At 46.2% G+C, this 22,096-nt stretch overlaps 1 protein-coding gene across 6 annotated transcripts in view; it reads left to right on the forward strand.

Annotated features, from left to right (window-relative positions):
- SPOP (speckle type BTB/POZ protein) overlaps positions 1-22,096 on the forward strand; it is a 65,451-nt gene that overhangs the window by 37,724 nt on the left and 5,631 nt on the right. For all 6 annotated transcript variants that reach the window (XM_077314131.1, XM_077314132.1, XM_077314130.1 and 3 more), the window contains 7 exons: positions 10,314-10,458; positions 11,625-11,746; positions 12,240-12,391; positions 12,481-12,608; positions 15,446-15,623; positions 16,812-16,867; positions 18,057-18,179. In XM_077314131.1, coding sequence (XP_077170246.1) covers positions 10,381-10,458; positions 11,625-11,746; positions 12,240-12,391; positions 12,481-12,608; positions 15,446-15,623; positions 16,812-16,867; positions 18,057-18,179 — 837 coding nt within the window. In that variant the 5' untranslated portion in view covers positions 10,314-10,380. The remainder of the gene's footprint in view (positions 1-10,313; positions 10,459-11,624; positions 11,747-12,239; positions 12,392-12,480; positions 12,609-15,445; positions 15,624-16,811; positions 16,868-18,056; positions 18,180-22,096) is intronic.

Here is a 22,096-nt window from a genome sequence, read left to right on the forward strand (position 1 = left end):
CCAGACGAACTTCAGCATGCAGAATGTGGTAACGTGACAACCAGCTCAGGGCAATTCTTCCTTCCACCTGAAGTTTGCACTTATTTTCAGAATGCAGTGAGAGCTGAGGTCTCTAATTCTGTAAGAACAGAAATTGCCAGTTTGCTTTCCCAGAGTCTGACCATGTCCCATAGGGCTAGTTATTCCTGCCCTCCTCCAACTCGATCAAATCCATGTGACAAGAGTGGTGCTTATGGGAACAATAGGCCTAAAAGGCCAACCAGCGCAGCCCAAAAAAAAGGCACTCTGATTCCTCTGATGAGGATACCAGGTCTAAGGAGGGGGAAGAAAGGGAATTCATTTCTGATGAAGACCAATTCAAGTCCCTAGACAAACTGAAAAGTTTTCAACTTGGATGATTTTTCAATTCTTTAAATCTACCTCTAGAATCTGCCTCTGAGTTAGTCTGTTGTAATTCTGGAATAATCAGACTAGCTTAGAGGCATTGCATGCGAGTACTATGGTCTAAAGGGATGTGGGGATTTCTTTCTCAAACCTGAGTGCACTCAAACCAACTTTCCCTGCCTGAATCCTTCAAATGCAAGGTTAGGGCCAAATGGGAAAATCTCTTCATGTCTAAGCAATTTCCATCATTTATTTTAAAAAAAGATACTCTCACCCAGAGTATGCAGAAATAATGCTTCAGGTCCCTGCTGTAGATGGGCCAGTTGCTGCTCTGCAATCATCCAGTTTAGTATCAGAAGATGGTGAATGCTACTTAAGAGACATTTTGGATCAGAAGTCAGACGCAGCCTTACGCAAAACTCATGAGGCATTGACTACTGTTATCAGTGCCTCCAGGACTGCTGCGATATTAAGGGCTGCACTTGTGTGGTGTAGGAAATTGCTAACAATTATCCCAGAGCTCAAAGCTTAGAATAATTCAGGGCACAAATAGGCTTCTCAAGGTTTCAGCTTAGACTGCTGATGCTCCATTGGATAACATGGTTTTTGCTGCCAGAGCCACAGCCTCTAACACGGTAGTCAGATGCCACCACTGGCTTGGGACATGGCAGGCAGATCCCAGATTAAAAATCATTATAATGGCCGACCCCTTCCAGGGAGAGAAGCTATTTGGAGATGCCTAGACAGGGTCACTGAAAATGAGGGATAAAAAAGCCCTTCTGGGATGCATCTGTAGGAATGGCAAGCCCTTTCTTTCTGCCTTCCGGTCAGAGCAGTCCAACTCCAGGTTCCGATGGGAAGGCAAAAGAGGCTGCTGGGGTCAGTGTAGACAAGGATGCCATAGAGGGGGAATTCTACAACAGATCCCAGGGTACATGTCAGGGCCACAACGACCATGCTGATGGTGGAAATAAATCCCCTGAATCATGACTCAGAGTTTCTGGTAGGGGGTCACCTAGCCTCCTCCTAGGAGAGGAAGGGTGACACAAGGAGCACCTGGGCTCAGGAAATTGCTATTCTCGAATACAAAATAGAGTTCAGAAGCATCCCCCTGGACATAAAAGAATCACAACAACTACCTGCCCACCACAGTGACCCATAACACCTAGAGTTGGGCGCTTCGGCCGCCAAAGCAGTTGTTCGCAGCCAGTGCGGGGGGAGGGGGCGGCACATTGGCGCCACCCCTCCCCCCTGTGCCATAGTGATGGCTGCTTCAGGCACGAACGGCTGCTTTGGCGGCTGAAGCACCCAACCCTTTAGCCTCCCAACCTGTCCATCTGATTGTTTTCCTTGCCCTACTCTCTGTGTGCAATTGGGTGTGGGTGTGGGCTAGGGGGTATCGGATGGTTCCTCCTAACTGCGTAGGTGCGTTTATTTCTGCGATGGCCATTGTAGGCTTTTCTTTTTTCACACCTTCTTTTCCCAGCCTCATAAATGGCTTTAGAACCCAGGTTCAATGGTTTTCTCTGAGGATGATCTGGAGGCTCCTCTTCCCACCCCAGATCGAGAGGCAGCGGGCCCGGGCACTATAAAGGGCCACTCCAATTGAGGCAAAGATAGCCCATGGGGGCAAGTAAGCTGCATGCGTTAGACTGTGGCAGTGGCAATCTCAACCTGTGGGCTCAGGAACAAGGGCCAGTCCATCCTGGTGACCATATTTTGGGCTCTTCCTCACTAGTGGCTGAGAACCATCAAGCCTCTGATCCCTCTGTGGGGGACTAGTTCAGAGGAAGCTCCTAGATCAGGTAACAAAATTCTCAAACGGGACACAGTTGTCTTGGGAGATTTCAATTACCCAAATATCTGCTAGAAGACCAGCTTTTGATAAGGTTCTGCATGATAGTCTTATTGGCAAGTTGGAAAAATGTGGTATGGATCCTATTATTGTTAGGTGGATCGAGAACTGGTTGACAGATTGGACCCAAAGGGTGCTTGAAAATGGTTCATCATCATCTTGGAGAGGAGTGTCGAGTGCCACAGGGATTTCTCCTGGGCCTTGTGTTGTTCAACATATTTATAAATTATTTGGATGGAGGAATAGAGGGGGTGCTTATTAAATTTGCAGATGCTACTAAACTGGGAGGGGTAGCAAACACACCGTAAGACAGAATCAGGATACAGGATGATCTTGACAGGCTGGAAAACTGGGCTAAAATGAATAAATTGTCTTTCAATAGTGGTAAATGTAAAGTTCTTCATTCAGGTAGAAAAAATCATATGCATCACTATAGGATGGGGGAAACTTGTCTTTGCAGTACTACATGTGAAAAAGATCTGCGGGTTTTAGTATTCCTTACACTGAACATGAGTCAGCAGTGTGACTTGGTGGCTAAAAAAGCAAATGGGATTTTAGGCTGTATTAAAAGAAGTATAGTGTCCAGATTACACAAGGTGATTGTTACCACTTTACTCCACTGTGGTGAGACCTCACTTGGAGTACTGTGTTCACTTTTGGGCACCACAACTGCAGAAAGATGTAGAGCAACTGGAATATGGCCAGAGGAGAGCTACAAAGATGATGAGGTGTTTGGAGACCAAGTCATATGAGGTTGAGAGAGCTTGGTCTCTTTAGCCTGGAAAGAAGACAACTAAGAGGTGATCTGATAACTATCTTCAAATATTTGAAGGGCTGTCATATAGAAGATGGGGCAGAGTTGCTTTCTGTTGCCCCCTAGAGTCAGACCAGAACCAATGGGTTGGAATTGATTCAAAAGAATTTTCAGTTAAACATCTGGAAGAAGTTCCTGGCAGTTAGAGCAGTTGCTCAGTGGAACAGGCTTCCTTGCCAGGTGGTGAGTTCTCCTTTGTAAGTCTTTACACGGAGGCGATAGTCATCTGTCAGAAATGCTGATTTTATGAACTTAGGCAGATTGTAAGTTTGTGAGCAGGAAGGGATGTGCCAGGGTTCATCTCTTGTGGCCCTTCCTTGCATACCCAGGGAATTTCTGTTTGCCACTGTGGGATGGTCAGTGAATTTCCTCCTGGCCAGGCTGGATTCTGGAGGTTTTTGGTGGAGGAATCAGTTGGTTATGAAATTGGAGTCACTGTGGGTGGGCAGGTAGTTGTGAATAGGGTTGTGTGCGACGGTGTCTGAATCAGCTGTTCCGGGGGGGGGGGAGCACAGGTGCTGGTGAGTAACTCAGAGCTCCATCCCTGTGTGGGTGCATTGAGTTATGCACCGCCGGCTGCGTCTCTCCCCCCCCCCCCCCCCACACACACGATGTTGCGCTGGCTGCTGGCTGGCCGATTCAGACGCCGCCACGCACAACCCTAGTTGTGAGTTCCTACATTCTGCAGGCGGTTGGACGAGATGACCCTGGAGATCCCTTCCCACTATTTCCTGGCCCAGCTGCCAGAGGTCTCTCTTGGATTCTGAGCAATGATAATATTTTTCTGTTTCATCTTTTCCTCTATGTCCTGTTAGCAGGGGTAGTCAACCTGTGGTCCTCCAGATGTTCACGAACTACAATTCCCATGAGCCCCTGCCAGCAAACGCGTTTTCTGGCAGGGGCTCATGGGAATTGTAGTTCGTGAACATCTGGAGGACCATAGGTTGACTACCCCTGCTATTAGGACTAGAAATGGAAGTGGATGTTGTTGGGCGACCAGCTGCCTCCTACCCTGTAGCCTGCGTTCAGCTGAGGTCTCTGCTGTTAAGCCACAACTGCTCGAGTTAACTGATCTTGACTTGAGCGATTAATGGTGCCGTTTCAGTAGTTATTTGATTTACCTCATTTATACCCTGCCTTTCTTCCCAGTGGGGGTGCCAAGGTAGCCTGCAACATTATTCTCTCCTGTGAGGTTGGGTAGACTGAGAGAGTGACCTATGTGCCTGGTTCTGGGACCTATTTATATTACCCCTTCTGTGATAGCTTGGTGACTGCAGACAAAGAAACCTTCTCTGTGGCCGTTCACAGCTAGTGGCAAATTGCTGGGGAATGAAGGACACTTGCCCAGCGGGCTCTTAGGCTGATATTCTTTCCTCGTTCTCTGTGCCACGGCTTGATATTGGTCAACATCATCACGAGCTATATAAATTCTCCTCTTCCTTCCTTTTCAAAATCAACTTATTCCGCAGAGTAGTGGTTTTGCAGAAGGCCACATTCATTCTTTTGTCATCCTTTAAGATTGTGAAAGATAATAAAGAGGAACCAATATTTCATCACTCAACGGCTACACATCTGTGTTTTTTAAAAGAGGTGGTATCAGTTTTTCCACTTGCCACGGATAACGAATGTGTTTATACCTCAAGAGTCCTGTAGGCTCACGGGCCGCATCTGAAAATCGTATCAGGAAAGGTAATGAGAACGTGAAACTCATGTCAGCTTTGATGAGATTGGTTTGACTTTTCTTTTGCCATCCAAAATTGACATTTTTTTTGTTTTTCTCTTCCCGTCTGCAGTGCTGTGAGAGCATCTGGTTTTTTTCTCCTTTAACTTATCTCTCACACCTCTGCTGTTAGTAGCACAGTGGGTTTTCTTATTCAAAAAAATTAGTTTTTGCCAGGCTGGTGGAATGCACATGTTTTCCAACAGCTGCTGGCAGTCAAGTGTGTTAGGGAGTCACTAGGGATAAGAAGTGAATGTGTCATTCACCGGTCCCCACAGCTGTGAGCTGTGTGTATCTTCATATAGCAGGTAAGGCTGGCTGAAGGGTCTAAGAAGTTACGGCATACTAAGCCAGGGTTTGTCAAATCTTGGGAACTAGGTTGTCACGGCATCTAGAAATTTCTTTGTGACACCGAATATTTTCATCAGTGATTTTATTGTACTGCCTTTCACCTGATCCTCAGAAGTACAAAACTTAGCATTACACAACAGAATCTGTTTTATTTATTTATTATTGTATTTATTGAGCACCACTCTTGGCACAGCCACCTCGTGGCGGTTTACCTAAAAACATAAAATTTGAATAATACCCCAGTACAATAAAATCAGAGTCCAGTAGCACTTTTAAGCCCAACAAAGATTTATTCGTGAGACGAAGAGTGCTTGCACTCAAAAGCTCACGCCCTGAATAAATCTTGGTTGGTCTTAAAGGTGCTACTGGACTCTGATTTTATTGTGCTACTTCAGACCAACACGGGTACCCATTTGAATCTACCCCAGTACAACTCATGGTGGCAACAATCAACAATCTACATTCCCCACATGTACCATCAACCCTCCTGATTGCAGTCGCCATTGCCCTAACAGATGACCATAGGCAATGTTTGCCTGGGGTGGGGGACTACAGGTTACAAGGGGGAGACCTGGTTCAACCTGGTTCAACCCCTGCTTCAACCAAAGCCTGGCGGAAGATCTCCACCATGCAGGCCCTATGGAGCCCATAGAGCTCTGTCAGTGCCTTCAGCTTTTCTGGGAGCTCATTTCACCAGGTGGGGCCAGGACCAAAAAGGCCTAGGCCCTGGTTGAGGCCAGGCGTACCTCCTGGGGGCCTGGGGCAACCAGCAATTTCATATCTGCAGAGCGAATAGCCCTGCAGGGAGCATAAGGAGATAAGCGGTCCCTTAGACTGTTAGGATCCAGACCGTGTATAGCCTTGAATTTTAAAACCAGAACCTTGAACCTGATCCTGAAGCTAATCAGCAACCAGTGCAGCTGTCGCAGCATAGGCTGTACATGGTGAGGACCCTCGCAGCATCATATTTCTCATGATGACCTAGTGAGGACCCACGCAGCAGCATTTTGTACTAGTTGCAGTTTCGGGGTCAGGGACAAGGGAAGGCCCATGTAGAGCAAGGTGCAGAAGTCTAGTCTGGAAGCGACCGTTGCATGGATCACTGTGGCCAAGTGTTCTGGGGACAGGTAGGGCGCTAGTAGCCTAGCTTGGTATAGGTGGAAGAACGCTGATTAGGCTACTTTCATGATTTGAGCCTCCATAGACTGAGGCATCAAATATAACCCCCGAATTCTTGGCCATTGGCACCAGTGTACATTGTACTCTGTCCAGGCAGGGGAGACGTGCTTCCTGATCCTGTTGCCTTTTGCCCAGCCACAGGACCTCCGTTTTGGAGGGCTTGAGTTTCAGATGACTATGCTTGAGTCATCCAAACACTGTTTCCAAACAACTGGAGAATGTTTCAGGGGGGGAGTCAGTCTGTCTGTCCATCAGGAGATAGAGCCGGGTGTCATCCACATATTGGTGACATCCCAGTCTGAAACCCTGGACCAGCTGAGCCAGAGGGTGCACATGGTTATATGACATTAAAAATGCATGCACATGAAGTCCCTTTAATTGCTGGTTTATATGTTAACTAGGGTCCAAGCCTGTTGCATATCAAAGTTAAGGGCAGGACTGCATAGAGCGAGTTACAGAAGTCCAGTCTAGAGGTGACTGTCTTGTGGATCACTGTGGCTAGGTGTTCTGGGGCCAAGTAGGCTGCTAGTAGCTTGGCGTGGCGAAGGTGACAGAATGCCAGCCGCACTACTTTCATGACCTGAGCCTTCATTGAGAGGGAGGCATTGAGAATTACCCACAGGTTCCTGGCGGAGTGGGCCACTGCGTTCCATCCAGGTTGGGTAAGCATGCTTCCTCTCTTGGACACTTCCTGCTCAGCCACAGGCCCTCCATTTTTGAAGGGTTGTGCTTCAGATGTGACTCTGTTTGAGCCACCTCATCACTACTTCCAGGCAGCTGGGGAAGAATCAGGGTGACCGTGCATCAGGAGGAAGAACTGGGTGTCATCAGCATATTGGTGACAACCCAGTCCAAACTTCTGCACCAATTTGAACAAGAGGGCGTATAAAGATGGTGAATAGGATTGGAGAGAGACTTGCTCCCTGAGGGAGTCCACGTGCAAGCTGGTGGTGGCTTGATTAACTCTCTCCTATTGCTACCCTCTGTCCGTGACCCTGGAAAAAGGAGATTCAGACACTGAAGGGCATTCCCTCTAATGCAGCGGGAATAGCTGATAAACTGATAAGTGTGATAGATTTGTAATTGTCTTGAACTTATCTACTGTTTTATTTACTTTTACCATGCATTTGATCTTGTGATGGCCTAGTGCAATAAAGTTTGCTTGCTTGCTACAAACAGGAAGGAGGACAATGAGAGTCAGTGGGGAAAGATGATAGACTAATCTCCCTGGAGAGGGAATTCCAGAGTTTTAATGCCACAACCAAGAAGGCTCTTTATCTGAGGCCCACCTAGCCTCAGATGGCAGGGGGCATCTGAGGTAGGGCCTATGAAGGTGACCAAGGTGGCTGGGTAAGTTCACATGGGATTGGGGAGTCTTAAACTATGCTGGTGTAGGGCTTTGAAGGCCAACATCAGCATTTGAGTTGGGCCTGAAAGGAGTGGGAAGCCAGTACAGATGGAACAGAATGGGAGCAATGTGGTCCCTATGATCCAATCCAGTTGACATTTTGACTGCAACATTTTGTACCATTCATAACATGAGGAGGGTCCCCATGGCTGCCTGCCAGAGTGCAATCCAGATGTTCCCTTTAGAGAGCTCAGAGTAGAAAGGAGTCCACTGTGTTGCTACCCCTGGAGAGGAGCAGGAGAGGGTGGACAACCGCCCTGACGGTTATGCAAGGCCATATTGCTCATGATTTCTCATCCATTGCATTTGCCTGCCTTCCCCTCAGTCTGTTATCTCACCTACTTGTGAAAGTTCATTTGGAACATCTTTGCAGCAAGGGCCTGGAGCATTGGTATTTTTCCTTTTGCTTAAGTCATGCTGCAGAAGTATAGTCTCTGTCGCTGTCACTGAGGAGCAACAGTGACCCACAAGTTTTCCTGAAATACCAAGCAGGCTAGAGTGTGTGAGCTCAATCGATATTGGGATTGGCTGATTTGGGAGGGAAGGGGAGGATGACTTTGTCCAACTATCAGCTACTCATCAGCTATTTTTAAAGCATTCACACTTATTAGAACAGCAGAAGAAGTGGCTTCAGATATGAACAGGTTTATGCTAATTACAAAAACAAATTTGTTAACTGCATTGAAACAATGCCATTTCTGTAAGATTGTAATGAATTTTAATAGATAAGGTTCCTATAAATTTGGATGATTCACTGAACAGTTCTTTTTGGCTTTGATCCTGGAACAGCAGCCGCAGTACAGCTACAATTTAAAATAACTAAAGCAAAACAAACAAATTAGCAGTAACTCTCCCCTCCCCCCAACCCCCCCCCCCCCCGTTATTCCAGTTTTTAAATGCAGTTGAGCTAAGCAGATAGTGTGCTGTTCTTTCTGTCCGCAGATGTAGTTTGTGGTCAGGAGGAGAACCTTTGTTGTGTACATAGATTTGTCTCAGTGACTGAAAGGCTAGGAAGCAATGTGATCCTATTGTATCCTCGATCACATAAGGGCAGAAATAACTATTTTAAATGAGAAAAGGATTGGTTTTTATCCCCCGGTTTTCACTACCCGAAGGAGTCTCAAAACAGCTCACAATCGCCTTCTCTTCCTCTCCCCACAACAGGCACCTTGAGGGGTAGGTGATGCTGAGAGAGCTCTGAGAGAACTGTGGGTGGCCCAAGGACACCCAGCAGGCTTCCTGTAGGGGAGGAGTGAGGCATTAAACCTGGTCATCTGGATTAGAGGCTGCCACTCTTAACCACTGCATCAGTCTCACTGCCACCTACATACTGGCTTGCTGAACTCATGGAATGTTTGACTGTAGTCAGTCAGTTGACTTGTATACATCACAGTGTGTTGTGATGTAGAATCGCATCACAGTCTGTTGGGTTTCCAGGTGCATGTTTCCCATTTTGCTCTTCGTGGTTTTCCTTCTTGTTTCCATAGTCAGGCTCTCTGGAAAAGTTTGGAGCTGTCCTTGCAGTTCATGATTTGAGAACCAGTTTGTTGGTAAAGCGGCAGTGCTGATTTGGCCTCCAGCCCAGTCTCACTGCGTGTGGCCTTTGTAAATCACTATCTTTCTTCCTCGGTTCCCCATCTATAGCAGGTAATTGTGGAGATGGGAGATGGCAGTGATGGGTGTTATTCTATAGGTTACCCCGCTCCCTCCCAAAATGTCCTGACAATCTGACTCTCAGAAGGTATGTGGGACACATACCTGCTCTGGAGCGACTTGGTCAAGGCCCCCTCCCGCACACACACAGACTCCCTTCTTCCCCCTCCCCATTTCCCCTGTTACCTGTTGTTTTCCCAACCTCCTCCTTGCTTCCTCCCCCCGCCCTCACTCGCAAACACATGCACACACACAGACACAGAAAGACACCCTCTCCTTCCCCCTTCCTGTTTCCCCCTTTACCTATTGGTTTCCCTCCCTCCAAGCAAACACACGTGCACACACACACACACGCACTCCCTTCCCCTCTCCTCCATCCTGCTCAACTGCTCCTCCGTCTCTGCCTAGGCCCCCACAGGCCGCTGCAAACGCCTTGGGGTTGGGGCAGCCGTTAGCTGGGCCCTCATCTTCTGTCACGCCTCATGGGCGGGACAATGGATGTCATGTCCATCTACATTTCCGTTTGACGAGGTGTGCCAGAAGATGTGTCCCACATAAAAAAAATCCCTGCTCCCTCCCTCCCACCTTCCTCAATTAATTACGCTGACAAAGTCATCAGTAAGAGGAATGCAGCGTGATGGATGGAGCTGCAGAAATCTTAGGTGTTTAACAAACTGATGCAGACTCTTAGGTATTGGAAATGCTTTCCCAGCGCATGTGACAGACAGCCTGGTCTTGCCAGGACTTCATTAAGAGTAATATGGTTAACCTAGTATATCACATGCCCAATGAAGTACATCCTAAAGACAGGAGGAATGGAGCAGAGCAGATGATGAAGCTGTGAGAAGCAAGAGATGGCACACAGTTCTGTAGAATTTTTCTGTTTGGGCACAACTACTGTTCTGTTTCTAAAACTCCCCTTCTGCCTGCTTTTCACTTGGTCCCTCAGGGTGAAGATTGTGCGTACAGATTTCTTTAACTAACCTGTGGAACCCTGTTTGACCTCCAAACTGGCGATGTCAAGGGTGCCGAGTCCACCTCCTCCGGCAGAAATGTCAAGTGGACCTGTCGCGGAGAGCTGGTGTTACACTCAAGTAAGTCTGTCACTTGGGATCCTTCTGGCTTTGGCTTGTCCAGGGGAAAAGAATACTGAGCAAATGGTCTTTGTGCAAGCTATTCATTAGTCCTGTGTCTGAACTATGCTGGTCCTAAACAAACCTTTGGGGACATTATGTACAGTAGTCCTTTGGCTGCTAAATCCATCAGAGTCCAATCCTGCCAGTTTCATCTGTGAGAAATGAAAGCAAGGGATCTCCAGCTTTGGATGGTGGTCCTGCTGTGATTCCCAGATGTCCATCATCGAAAGTCTGCTTGGAGCCCCTTGCTGTTCATGGTCTTGAACTTTTGCTGCCCGTGTGCCACTCTTGCAAACACTCTGGACCTTTTTGAGGCAGTGACTGCACCCCAGTGTATAAAATGCAACATTTTACAACTTGTGTTTTGATTTCTGTAACCCACGTCATCCTTGGGATGGATAGTACATCAGCACAGTAAAACTCAGAATAAAACGGGCAGCAAAAAGTAAAATAATGCATGCAGGATCCAGCCCAAGTGAGGCTGTTTCAAGTTCTTTTGAACTGGGGGGAGGGGAAGGAGAGGGAGGGAGGGAGAGAGGGAGAGAGAGGGAGAGAGAGAGAGAGAGAGAAAACATGCTGGATTTTCAGTGAAAATCAATGCAAACCATGGGTTTGACCTACTATTAAGGAAGTAGAGCTTGGTGGTTGTAAGATAGCCCTTAAAACTTGGCTTTCGTTGGCTGCATGATGCAACATGGTGTGTGAATGTTTGATAATCAAATGAGGTCTTAATGGTGGTGAATGATCCATAAAGTTGAAGGTTTCCTTTGAGAGGAGGCCTCTGATGGAAACATCCAATGTTTGAATGACAATCTAAACTTCCTTAAAACAAACACAAACTCTGATATTGTAATCTCTGCATGAGAGGAATCGGGGGGGGGGGTGCTGGGGCCCCATACCAAATCCTTGCAGAACACTTTTTACATTTCTAGGGGATGGTGAAGTACCAACAATAGCATAACTTTTCCTCAACCTCTGGTAGAAATGCAAGATAGCTTCTCAGAATGAGTAACACTGGTGGCATTTTGTGTGCGTGTGTGCGTGCGTTCTTCCATTCAAACTGTCATGTTCTTTCAACTGTTCATCCGAGCTGCTAGTTAGTCTTGTTGATGTTTTCTTCTAAGATTAAAGTGGTCAAATTCTCCTACATGTGGACCATCAACAACTTCAGTTTTTGCCGGGAGGAAATGGGAGAGGTCATCAAAAGTTCAACCTTTTCATCGGGAGCTAACGATAAATTGAAATGGTAGGTAAAGATAAACAGACATGGTAGGTATGGACTATTTCACGAAATGTTCAGCAGAATTACACAGCGGGGAAAGCAAGACAAAATGTGTGGTATTAACATGGGATTAAAATCCAAGTTTAGCTTTAGATTCAGTGAGAGTATACGGAGATCTGTATATGGAGACTTGATTTTTGCCAGCTGTTTGGGTTCACTGGCCAGGTATGCATAGTTATAAGGTCAGGTAGAGAAGACAACAGGTCACAGGTGAGGCTGTCTTCTGTTGAACCAGACCACTGGTCCATGGAGGTCAGTATTGTCTCCTCAGACTGGTAGCAGCTCTAGTGTTTCAGGAAAAAGGTCTTTCACATCACTTATTACCTGTTCCTTCTCTTCTAACTGGAAGTGCCAGGGATTGGACCTGGGACCTTCTGCAGACCAAGCAGAAGCTCTTCCACTGAGCCACAGTTGTCCCCCTTCATTGGAGATGAAGCGTGTTTTTCTGCTCTTGCAGGTGTTTGCGTGTGAACCCAAAGGGCTTGGACGAAGAGAGTAAAGATTACCTTTCGCTCTATCTGTTGTTGGTCAGCTGTCCAAAGAGTGAAGTCAGAGCCAAATTCAAGTTTTCCATCTTGAATGCAAAAGGGGAGGAAACAAAAGCAATGGGTACGCAGAGGTGGTGGTGTTTGTTACTTGGTGGTTTTGATTGGCTCATTTTTGGGGAGGGGAAATCATCCTATCCTGTATGTTTTCAGAGAGCCAGCGAGCCTATCGGTTTGTGCAAGGCAAAGACTGGGGCTTCAAGAAGTTTATTAGAAGAGATTTTCTGTTGGATGAGGCCAATGGACTCCTTCCAGATGATAAACTCACTCTCTTCTGTGAGGTAAGTAAGGAAGGCTCGCCAAATCTTATATCTGCACAAGGGGCTGGAAAGCAAGCACATCTTTATAAATATGTTTGGATTCTTCCTACTAAAGACTCCTGCCTTCTTAGCTCCATCTGTAGATTCAATCCTTGGTTCATCATTCATGTTGCATTCTTTTGACTGCCTTTCCCCAGAGAGCCCAGAGTCTGGCCCACATGATTCTTTCCTCTTCCATTTTATCAGTGCAACAACAGTGTTAGATAGCTTCAGCAGAGCATGTGTGGCTGTGTGGGTGGAGATCTGAACCCAGGTCTGCCAAATTCTAGTCTGGCTCACTAACCACCCTCTTGGTATTGGGTTGGATCCAGACTAAATTTCCGTTGAACCAGAGGAGAGCTTTCTCGTCTCTACCTTCCCACTGAGCTCCAAGGCATGCTGCTGTAGGAGACAGGAAATCCTAAGGGCTGACCTGGTGGGGAGGGCTGTAGTAGGAAGGGGGGGGGATAGGAGGGAGCTTGGATCCAACCCAACACGTGTTGGTAGGCTGGCAAAGTTTGTGCCATTTGCCTGTGTTCATAATCAAAAAGGAATCTGGCTAGCGGGTTCTGTTGTTTACCTTCCCCTCTCTCCCCCCAAGAGGGTCAGGGATTGGCTCACTTGCATGAGTTGTCCAGGGTTTATTGCTGTAAATAGGACCCCCACCCCTCGCTTCTGCTGTTTCTTGGCCAATGGAAGTGGCCACATGGAAGCCCAACTTTGCTAAGCTGGTTAGACAAGGTGGTATTTCTGCTTCCCCCCAACGTTAAGTGATTCTTCAGGACCCCTCTTGAAGTAGGAGGGGAGACACGGTGAACCTGGGGAAGCTTATGAAGCCCAAAGTTGTGCAGAGGAAAGGGGAAGGAAAAACTTTGCACTGGGTTTTGCTAATGTGGAGACATTTTCCTGCCATTTGGGTAGGCGTGCCATATGCTCCGCTAACTTATTTCTCCATTATGTTGGCCACAGGTGCCTGCAGCTGTGCTTTAGCTTTACAAAAATAGATGGCGTGTTATTTCTTTTTCGGTTTTTGTGTTTGGGGGGGGGGTTCTCTGCGACGTCTCTAAGGACTCCATAACATTTGGTGAACTGCAACCATTGCAGGGGTTACTGTTTCCTTTCATACTTGAATAACCACAGAGGAACACAACAAAAATAGAGTCCAATAGCACCTTTAAAACCAACAGAGATTTATTCAAAGCATAAGCCTTGAATAAATCTCTGTTGGTCTTAAAGGTTCTATTATTGTTGTGCTACTTCAGACCAACGTGGCCACCCACTTGAATCCCCAGAGGAATTACGCTGGTCTCTTCTGTAGCGCACCCCTCCTTCACCCTGGGGCTTGATTTGTTCCTGATTATGGTGGGATCCCTGAGGCATGGGTCCAGGGATCCCAACCCTGGGGGGGGGGGGACGTCGCTACTGTCTGGGCCCTTGGGATGCTGAGCATCCTAGTTTTGACTTAATACCAAGGCAGGATTTTGCTTGTAGCTCTTAACGACAGCAAAGATACTGACCGTGATCCCTCTCTGATTGTTTAAACACATCCTTAATTTTCTGTTGAAATCATCGAGTCAAGAGTACTTAACATTAGCTGAGTCATGCTCTGAGCTTTTAGATAAATAGATATGAGCCATGGCTGGCGTAGATCCCAAACGCCAGCAGTTTGCAAAGCGGGCCATGCAGACTTGCAGAGAAACTCATCAGTGAAGACTCCAAACCTCAGTTTATGCTGGATTGTGTCAGAATTGTCATTTCTGGCAAAGATCTTATTTTACCCGCTAAATGGCAGGGATCCTGTTAGTGCCTTCTAGCTTGGGAGGGTAGAATCTTGGTGCTTAGTGACACCCATAGATTCACAAGATGATGAGGGCTTGCAACAGGTGGCAGAGCTTTCCTTCATGCCCTGCATGCACGTTTCTGATGGAATCTTAATGATGAACCAATGGTGCAGCCACAGGTGCTGTTAGCTCGTCTCCTCTGTTTCTTCTCCGCTTTATTCCTTTTGATAAGCTCCATACTTGAGGGCCAGAGTTGGCGGCCCTAGTGGTGGAAAGTGCCATCAAGTTGCAATTCATTTGTGTCAACCCCATAAATATACCTCCAGAGTGCATACACTCGAAAGTTCACACCTTGTTGGTCTTAAAGGTGCCTTTGGACTCTATTTTTGTTGTGCTACTTCAAACCAACAAGGCTACCCACCTGAATCTCTCTAGGGGATGCATTCCAAATCCTCTGTATAGGCACTCTATTTTATACCTTCCCACCATTCCTGCTCATTCACAGAGTGGTGGCCAAAATCTGGCAGGAGCACATGTGGTGTATCTTGATCCACTTTCTTGAGGCCCAGACAAGTCTGGTTTCAGGTCCTCCTATCATTGCCCAGGAAGGCACTGGCAAACCGCCCTGTATTGAGTCTGCCAAGAAAACGCTAGAGTGCGTCACTCCAAGGGTCAGACATGACCCAGTACTTGCACAGGGGATACCTTTACCTTTACCTTTTTATCATTGCCCAGTGACCTCTACATGCACCTTCCGTTAGCTGTAGACTTACATCCTTGCTTTTACGGCATTGTCTTTGTCCCTTTGTAATCCACTCTTGGCATTCTTTTGGGCATGCTATGCCTTCAGAAAATTATCGGTTTAGTGCTCCCTCATTCCTGTAATTCTGCTCCTCTTTGCATTGGGTTTTTTTGATAACCTTGTGCTGTCGGGGAGGGGGTTTCTCCACTTTGTTGTACTCTTTGTGTCCCTGTGTAAAAGGCAGGCTGCAAATGCACTGAGAAAATAAAGCAGCGATGCCTTCTGCTTCCTTGCAGGTGAGTGTAGTGCAGGACTCTGTCAATATCTCCGGCCAGAACTCCATGAACATGGTGAAGGTACCTGAATGCCGCTTGGCTGATGAGTTGGGAGGCCTCTGGGAAAACTCTCGCTTCACAGACTGCTGCCTGTGTGTGGCAGGCCAGGAGTTCCAGGCTCACAAAGCCATATTAGCAGGTCGGTATCGACGTGGGCAGGAGGATTAGCAGGATGGCGGATGGACAGATCCGTGGCAAGCCCCAAATGCCTTGAGGTGTCTTTTGCGGGTTGCCTCTTTGTTCAGAAAGGGGGCTCCCGATATCATTTTCAGAGAAGACTGCAGGGAGGGAAAAGACACACTTTGAGTTATGCCTCAGGAAACATTGCATAAATAGTTAAAAGAATCCCCCCTCCCCCCTAAAAAGATTCATAGAAATTAATATCTGCTTCATCAGGGGCTTTCTAAGGGAGTAATATGCACACTTGTGCTGCAGTGTCCTGTAGGCCAGGGGTAGTCAACCTGTGGTCCTCCAGATGTCCATGGACTACAATTCCCATGAGCCCCTGCCAGTGTTGGCAGGGGCTCATGGGGATTGTAGTCCATGGACATCTGGAGGACCACAGGTTGACTACCCCTGCTGTAGGCTACCAGATTCACATTTCTGAGAAAAAGTTTTCTTTTAAAAAAAATGTATTGACAAGTTTCTGGCTGGAATGGCTGTAAAGATCTACTTGAACAGATGCAGACAATGTCTAATGAAAGCAACCAGAGATCTACTTGAATAGATGCAGGCAATGTCTAATGAAAGCAACCAGAGACGAGGCTAATGAAGATTTCTGGTTAATTTAGGGCGTGCAGATTTTAGAGCTTTCCTAGAAGTAGCAAAGCCAGAGTAAATTGTGCAAGTGTGTAAATTTTGCTCACTGTTTGCGGAATTAATACTTTTAGCAAGAGTCAGCCTTCCTTGGCATATATTGGGTTGTCATGGTTTCCTGGTGAATAACCATTCAGAGCTGTAGTACAATGGAATGGAGTTGAGGATAACTAGTTGAAAGAACATATAATTAACTACAACTCCCACAGTCCCTTGCATTCAGGTTGTAACAGGATAAGAAAGCCATGACACTTCCTGTAAAGTAATTTTTGACTGGGTCGGCTTCTGCTACGTGTGTATGTCCTTAGAAAGGTTTCTGTCGGCTTTCTCTCCTGCATACCCTACTTGCTTAGTTTCGGCTTGCCCCTTTTACATTTATGGACATGTTATATATGCAGATTGTATTTCTTAGAGCCTTCTCCAGCAAGGAAGGTTACCATTTCAGCTTTTAATTACATTTGTGTCTCCTCCCCCCCCCCTTCCCAATTCCCCATCCCACCCTTGGCTACAGCACGCTCTCCAGTCTTCAGTGCTATGTTTGAACACGAGATGGAGGAAAGTAAAAAGGTAAGTATTTTTTAAAGATGGCTTTCTGATCAGGAAGAGTAGCTGGGTACCGATCCATAGATGTTTGAGGAGGTGAAATGGTTCTCCATTTGACCCGACAGATGATTCTTATGAAGGCCTTTCTGGACAGGAGCAGAAACCAAATACATTTTTGTTGCACATCCAGGCTGATAAAGTGGTCTTCTCTGGGAACACAAAAGTAGAGGCTGCAGCATTGTGACCGCAACTCAGAAAGTTAGGTCTTGAATGGAGGAATGGCTGAGGAATTGACACAGCTCCTGAAAATATAATACCACTGCAGTAGGGCATTGTGGCTTTCTTTCAAAGCCAAGAATATAATAGTCCTGGAAATTGGGACAGTGAATCCAAGGCCATTCCCTTAATGTGGCCTCCTAGTCCTTGGATTCAGTTAAGTCTTCTGGGTATGAAAGTTCCATTGAGTCATTTTGGCTAGTAGACACTGCTGAATCTTCATTCCCTTTTAAAATCATCACTATGGCAGAAAATGTTACGATTTAATTACTCGGAGAATAAAGATGCATAGAGCCCAGGATGTCTGTCTTGCGATTCAACTCTGTGTAGTTGCAGTGCTTCCTAGTTAGCATCTTTGGTCCAGCTACATGCAGGCTTGGTGTGAAAGAAAGAGAGAAATAGAGAGGTGTCTCCTAGCGCATCCCAAACGTCTGAGACTGCTCTAGCAAGAATAAATCCCTGCAAGGCAGTAACCAGGCAGGAAACCTGCACATTAGTAAAAGCTGATGACTAATTGAGAATGCACTCCAGAGGGAGTTAAAAAAGACTGCTGGTTTGCTATTAGAGGATGATTGTGTAACAGCAAGTGCCAGTTTCTTCTGTCACTCTGGGACGGCATAAGAGCAAGTGAAAAGAGAGACGACACAATGCCTTAGCTGGGTGGGGAGGGGGGCTGACAAAGCTGGAGCTGGAGCTGTTCTGTGCCTTCTGCGTGTTCTTTACTCTTTGTCCCCCAGAACAGGGGTAGTCAACCTGTGGTCCTCCAGATGTTCATGGACTACAATTCCCATGGTTCATGGGAATTGTGGTCCATGAACATCTGGATGGCCACAAGTTGACTACCCCTGCTCCAGAAGAGTTCTCCGAAGCCCGAGAGGGGCAGTTGGGCCTGTTTGAGCACCAGAAGGTTAACCATATCTTTCCTCTTCTGGTGCAGAATCGCGTCGAAATCAACGATGTGGAGCCAGAAGTTTTTAAAGAAATGATGTGCTTCATTTATACGGGGAAGGCACCCAACCTTGACAAAATGGCAGACGATTTGCTCGCAGCTGCTGACAAGGTAAGTGGGCTGTTGGACAGGCCAGCCAGTGGATTTTGAAATCTCCTTTTATTTTAAAAGAGATTGGGGCCTAAACCCTCCTGGAAACCTTTGGAGGACAGATTGTAATGGGCATTTTTGCATATCGTGCAAGATAGGTAGGTTTTAATGTGCACCTTCTTCCATGTATTTCAGTCAGTGGCGTGGTCAGATTAATTCCTTGTTCTTTGGACTTGTCTCAGGAGGCTTTTCCAACGGCCTGCTCCCTAGCCAAGTTGTTTGAAGACGACAGTCTCCCAGCCAAGTAGCTTGGAAAGGCAGTGTTCATCCCCACCGTTAAGATATTGCCAAAGAGAAACAGTTTGCCAGGATGACTGGGTCCGCATCAATTGCTTGCTGCTTCCTTACTTGGAAGCTTTGAGAATCCCAGGGAGACCTCACTTCTCAAAGAGGTGGGCTGTTGGTTGTTGGGACCAGCACATGCCTTTCTCTCTCTTGATTCTGTGAGCCAGCATGGCCTTGCACACATAAGGGTGCCCTTCTCTTACAAAGCGAGAGGCTGCCTTATTGAAAGGCCCTTGGGGTGATCTCAGCACTCCCTGTGATCTCAGCACTCCACATTTGAATAGGCCAGAGGTAAGCAAAGGTGCTTTGCTTTGGAAGTCTGTTACTTTGATTCCCGAGCATATCTCTGTATTTAGAACTGACATTTTGAGTTGCTTAGAGCCAAGCGAATAAATCAGGGTGGAGGAAGACAGGCCAAAATAAAAGTTGACTTCTAGGAGTTAGAATTTTTCTTCCTGAGCCCTGGCCAAAAGTAACCATTCTTTCTAACAATAGTCTTTCGGAGGGGGGGGGGGGGGAGCAGAAGAACCTTTGCTATGCTAACTATGGAGCCAGTTTACCTCTGCTTGCCTGACACACCTGCACAGAGTGCTTCTCCCTCCACCTGGCACACAGCAGCAGGAGGACGAAGGCCAACTATGCACTACCTGCACCACTTCAGAGGAACGCTGTTCCTGCCCCCCCCCCCATTTTTTGTGGCCAAATCCTGTGAAGTCTGAGGAATGAAAGGAGAGCTTGGCAGGGGGAGCCTTTCTTTGCCAAGTGTGGAGCAGGTTCACCTCGGCTTTCGTAGGATGCCTCCCCACACCCGACACACAGCAGCAGAAGGAGAAAGGCAACCTACGTGCCAACCAGATGGCTACAGAGGAGTGCCATTCCAGAGCTCCCTCTGTTTCTTGCGGCCAAAACTTGCAGCCACGCCACAGTGTTGCCCTTTAGTGATGCCAGAAGGATGTTGCCCTCTAGTGCCCAGCCTGGGCAGGAAACACTGCTTTTTATTTCTTCTTAATTTCTCTAAGATGGTAGTTAATTCCTTTTTTTGTATTGAGCGGTAAGCAATAGAGCACCATAAGAAAAGGAAAATAGTTCATAAATTAGATACCCTTTTTTTACAAGAAACTCATATTAAACCTTCCCAATTATCATTAATAGAGTAGCCAAATTTAGAGAAACCATATGTAGCAGATAACAGAACCAAAAAGATGTGTACATTTATATGTATATGTATGTGCGTATAGTATATATTAAAATGTATATATAATGATATCAAGTTGCAGGATCTTGAGGATTTTGATAATAAGTGCAGAAGAAAATGATTAAAGTTTATAGGGCTAAGAAAAAAAGAATGAAACATTTCATACTGGAAAAGCTTTTTACTATGATTCTTGGATCAAATTATATTGAAATCGAGAAAATCATCAGAACTTTTAAGGTTAATCTAGAGCAGTGGTCCCCAATCCCCAGTCTAGGAACTGGGACCGGTCTGTGGATCAGTCGGTACCGGGCTGTGGCTCCTCATCATCTTCCTCCCCAGCTGCTGCCTCGGGAGCTGCCCTGCCACTCTACTGCCGGCTCACCTTTGGTGCTCTCCAGCGGGCACCATGGCTGGGGCTTCCCCTTGGCGTGGCACTGGGCAGCTGCTGCTGGCAGTGCCCCCCAGTGGGCAGCAGGAAGTCAGGGGCACCAGTGGGAAAGCAAGTGGAGCAGGGGCTCATGTGGCGGCGGCTGCAAAAGACTACTCCCCCCCCCCCCGGGCCTCAGTAAAATTATCAAGCATTGATCGATCCCCAGTGATAAAAAGGTTGGGGGCCACTGATCGAGAGGATAGTAGCAATAGATAGGCAGGCATGGATATTGATGTGATATTTGACTTTTTCATTAAAGGAAGTAATAGATAACTTATAAGATGAACCTCTTAAAATTTACCCAGGATGTGGAGGAGCCTAAATTTCCTGATAGAAAAATTTAGAAAGAAAAGACATTCAATATAGATGGGGACCCTTTTTCAGATTGAATTCTAGATAATGGGGAAAATCTTATATGGTTAAATTCTGAAAGAAGCTGAAGAAGTAGTGGATTTTAATTTTGAGAATTAAGTACTAGTTATTGAAATTATAGAAATTTTGTAATGTTCTTCTGCACTAATAAAACATTAAGATGAGTACTCTAAATTTAATTTCTGTTCATGTAAATGGTTTAAACAAGCCCCATAAGAGAAGGAAAATATTTCATAAATTACACAAAGCAAGGACGGATATAATTTTTATACAAGAAACACATATTGAATCTTCCTAGTTATTATTAATAGAGCGTCCGAAATTAAGGAACTATATGTTCTAGGTCATCATACCATATAAAATCCTGACCATACTTCTGATGATGTGCTGGTCTCCTGATTGGCCCTCAGTGTAGGCCCTCCCCACTGAAGCCTAATCAGGGCTGCCACTCTCTCCCACTGAGGGACAATCAGATGCTGTGCAGCCTCTCTGACTGAAGAGCACCACAGAAGATCAACTGCATGCTCCACACCCTCCCCGCTGCTCACCCCGGTGTCCTCTCCACCAAAGGCTGACTGAGAAGGCCCCTACCCCCTTCAAGAACATGCTGTCATTCTCTCTGACTCTCTCATGTCCTCCCGCCAAGGGCCCATAGGGAAGCCCCCCTCCCCATGTGAAGGCACCACCGCACCCCCCAGCTCACCTGCATCCTCCATCTCTTGCCACCATTCTTGCTGCAAAGGTCCAACAGAGAAGCCAGTCCACACCCTTAGCAAACATGCTTCTGCTCTTCCTGCCCGCCATTGGACTGTGGGGAGATGCCTCCACCCGTCTCCATCATACCCCTGTGGCTCTTGCCAACCACTTGCCCTCTGAGACAGCTGTGAGTGGTGGGGGTCCCATTTCCCAGCCCATTTTCAAAACAGGTTTCTCTGCTGGTAGCAAATAAAATAAAGATGGAGCAATATATCCATATATCCAAAGAATTAACATAGTCTTTGATAACAATGCTAGTTTTGTGGGTTTTTTTGCTAAAAGGACAGATATACCAACAATTAATCACCCTTGGGAACATTTATACTTCAAGCAGCAATCAAAGGGCATTTTATAAATCCTTGCAAGAAGAATTCATTAAATTTGCAGAGGGTGAAATTATCATTGCAGGGAGAATTCAGCTGTGTCATGAATAATGACTTAGATCAACTAAGAAATCAAATGCCTCTACTCTGCCTTACATGTTTAATAAGGTGTTCCAGATATTTAAACTAATAGACCTATGAAGATTACATAATTCGGGTGAAAGAGATTATAATTATTCTGCTTGACATAGGTTATATTCAAGAATAGACTTTTGTTCTTTTCCCCCTTTATTGACAAATTCTGTACCAAATATGAAAATGGAGACAAAACCACTTATGCTGAATTTGTGCTATTTAATTTAGAGCTTTAAGACAAAAACTTCATATTCCCGGCAGTTGGTCAAAAACCTGCTAAATACTCATGAATTAAAAGCATATTTGAAACATGCTACAAGAATTTTTTAATTTCTTTCTTCATTAAAAAAAAACCTTTAAAACTTAATAATTGTGAGAATCT

Source organism: Paroedura picta, chromosome 16 (genome assembly GCF_049243985.1).
Source record: "Paroedura picta isolate Pp20150507F chromosome 16, Ppicta_v3.0, whole genome shotgun sequence".
NCBI lineage: Eukaryota > Metazoa > Chordata > Lepidosauria > Squamata > Gekkonidae > Paroedura > Paroedura picta.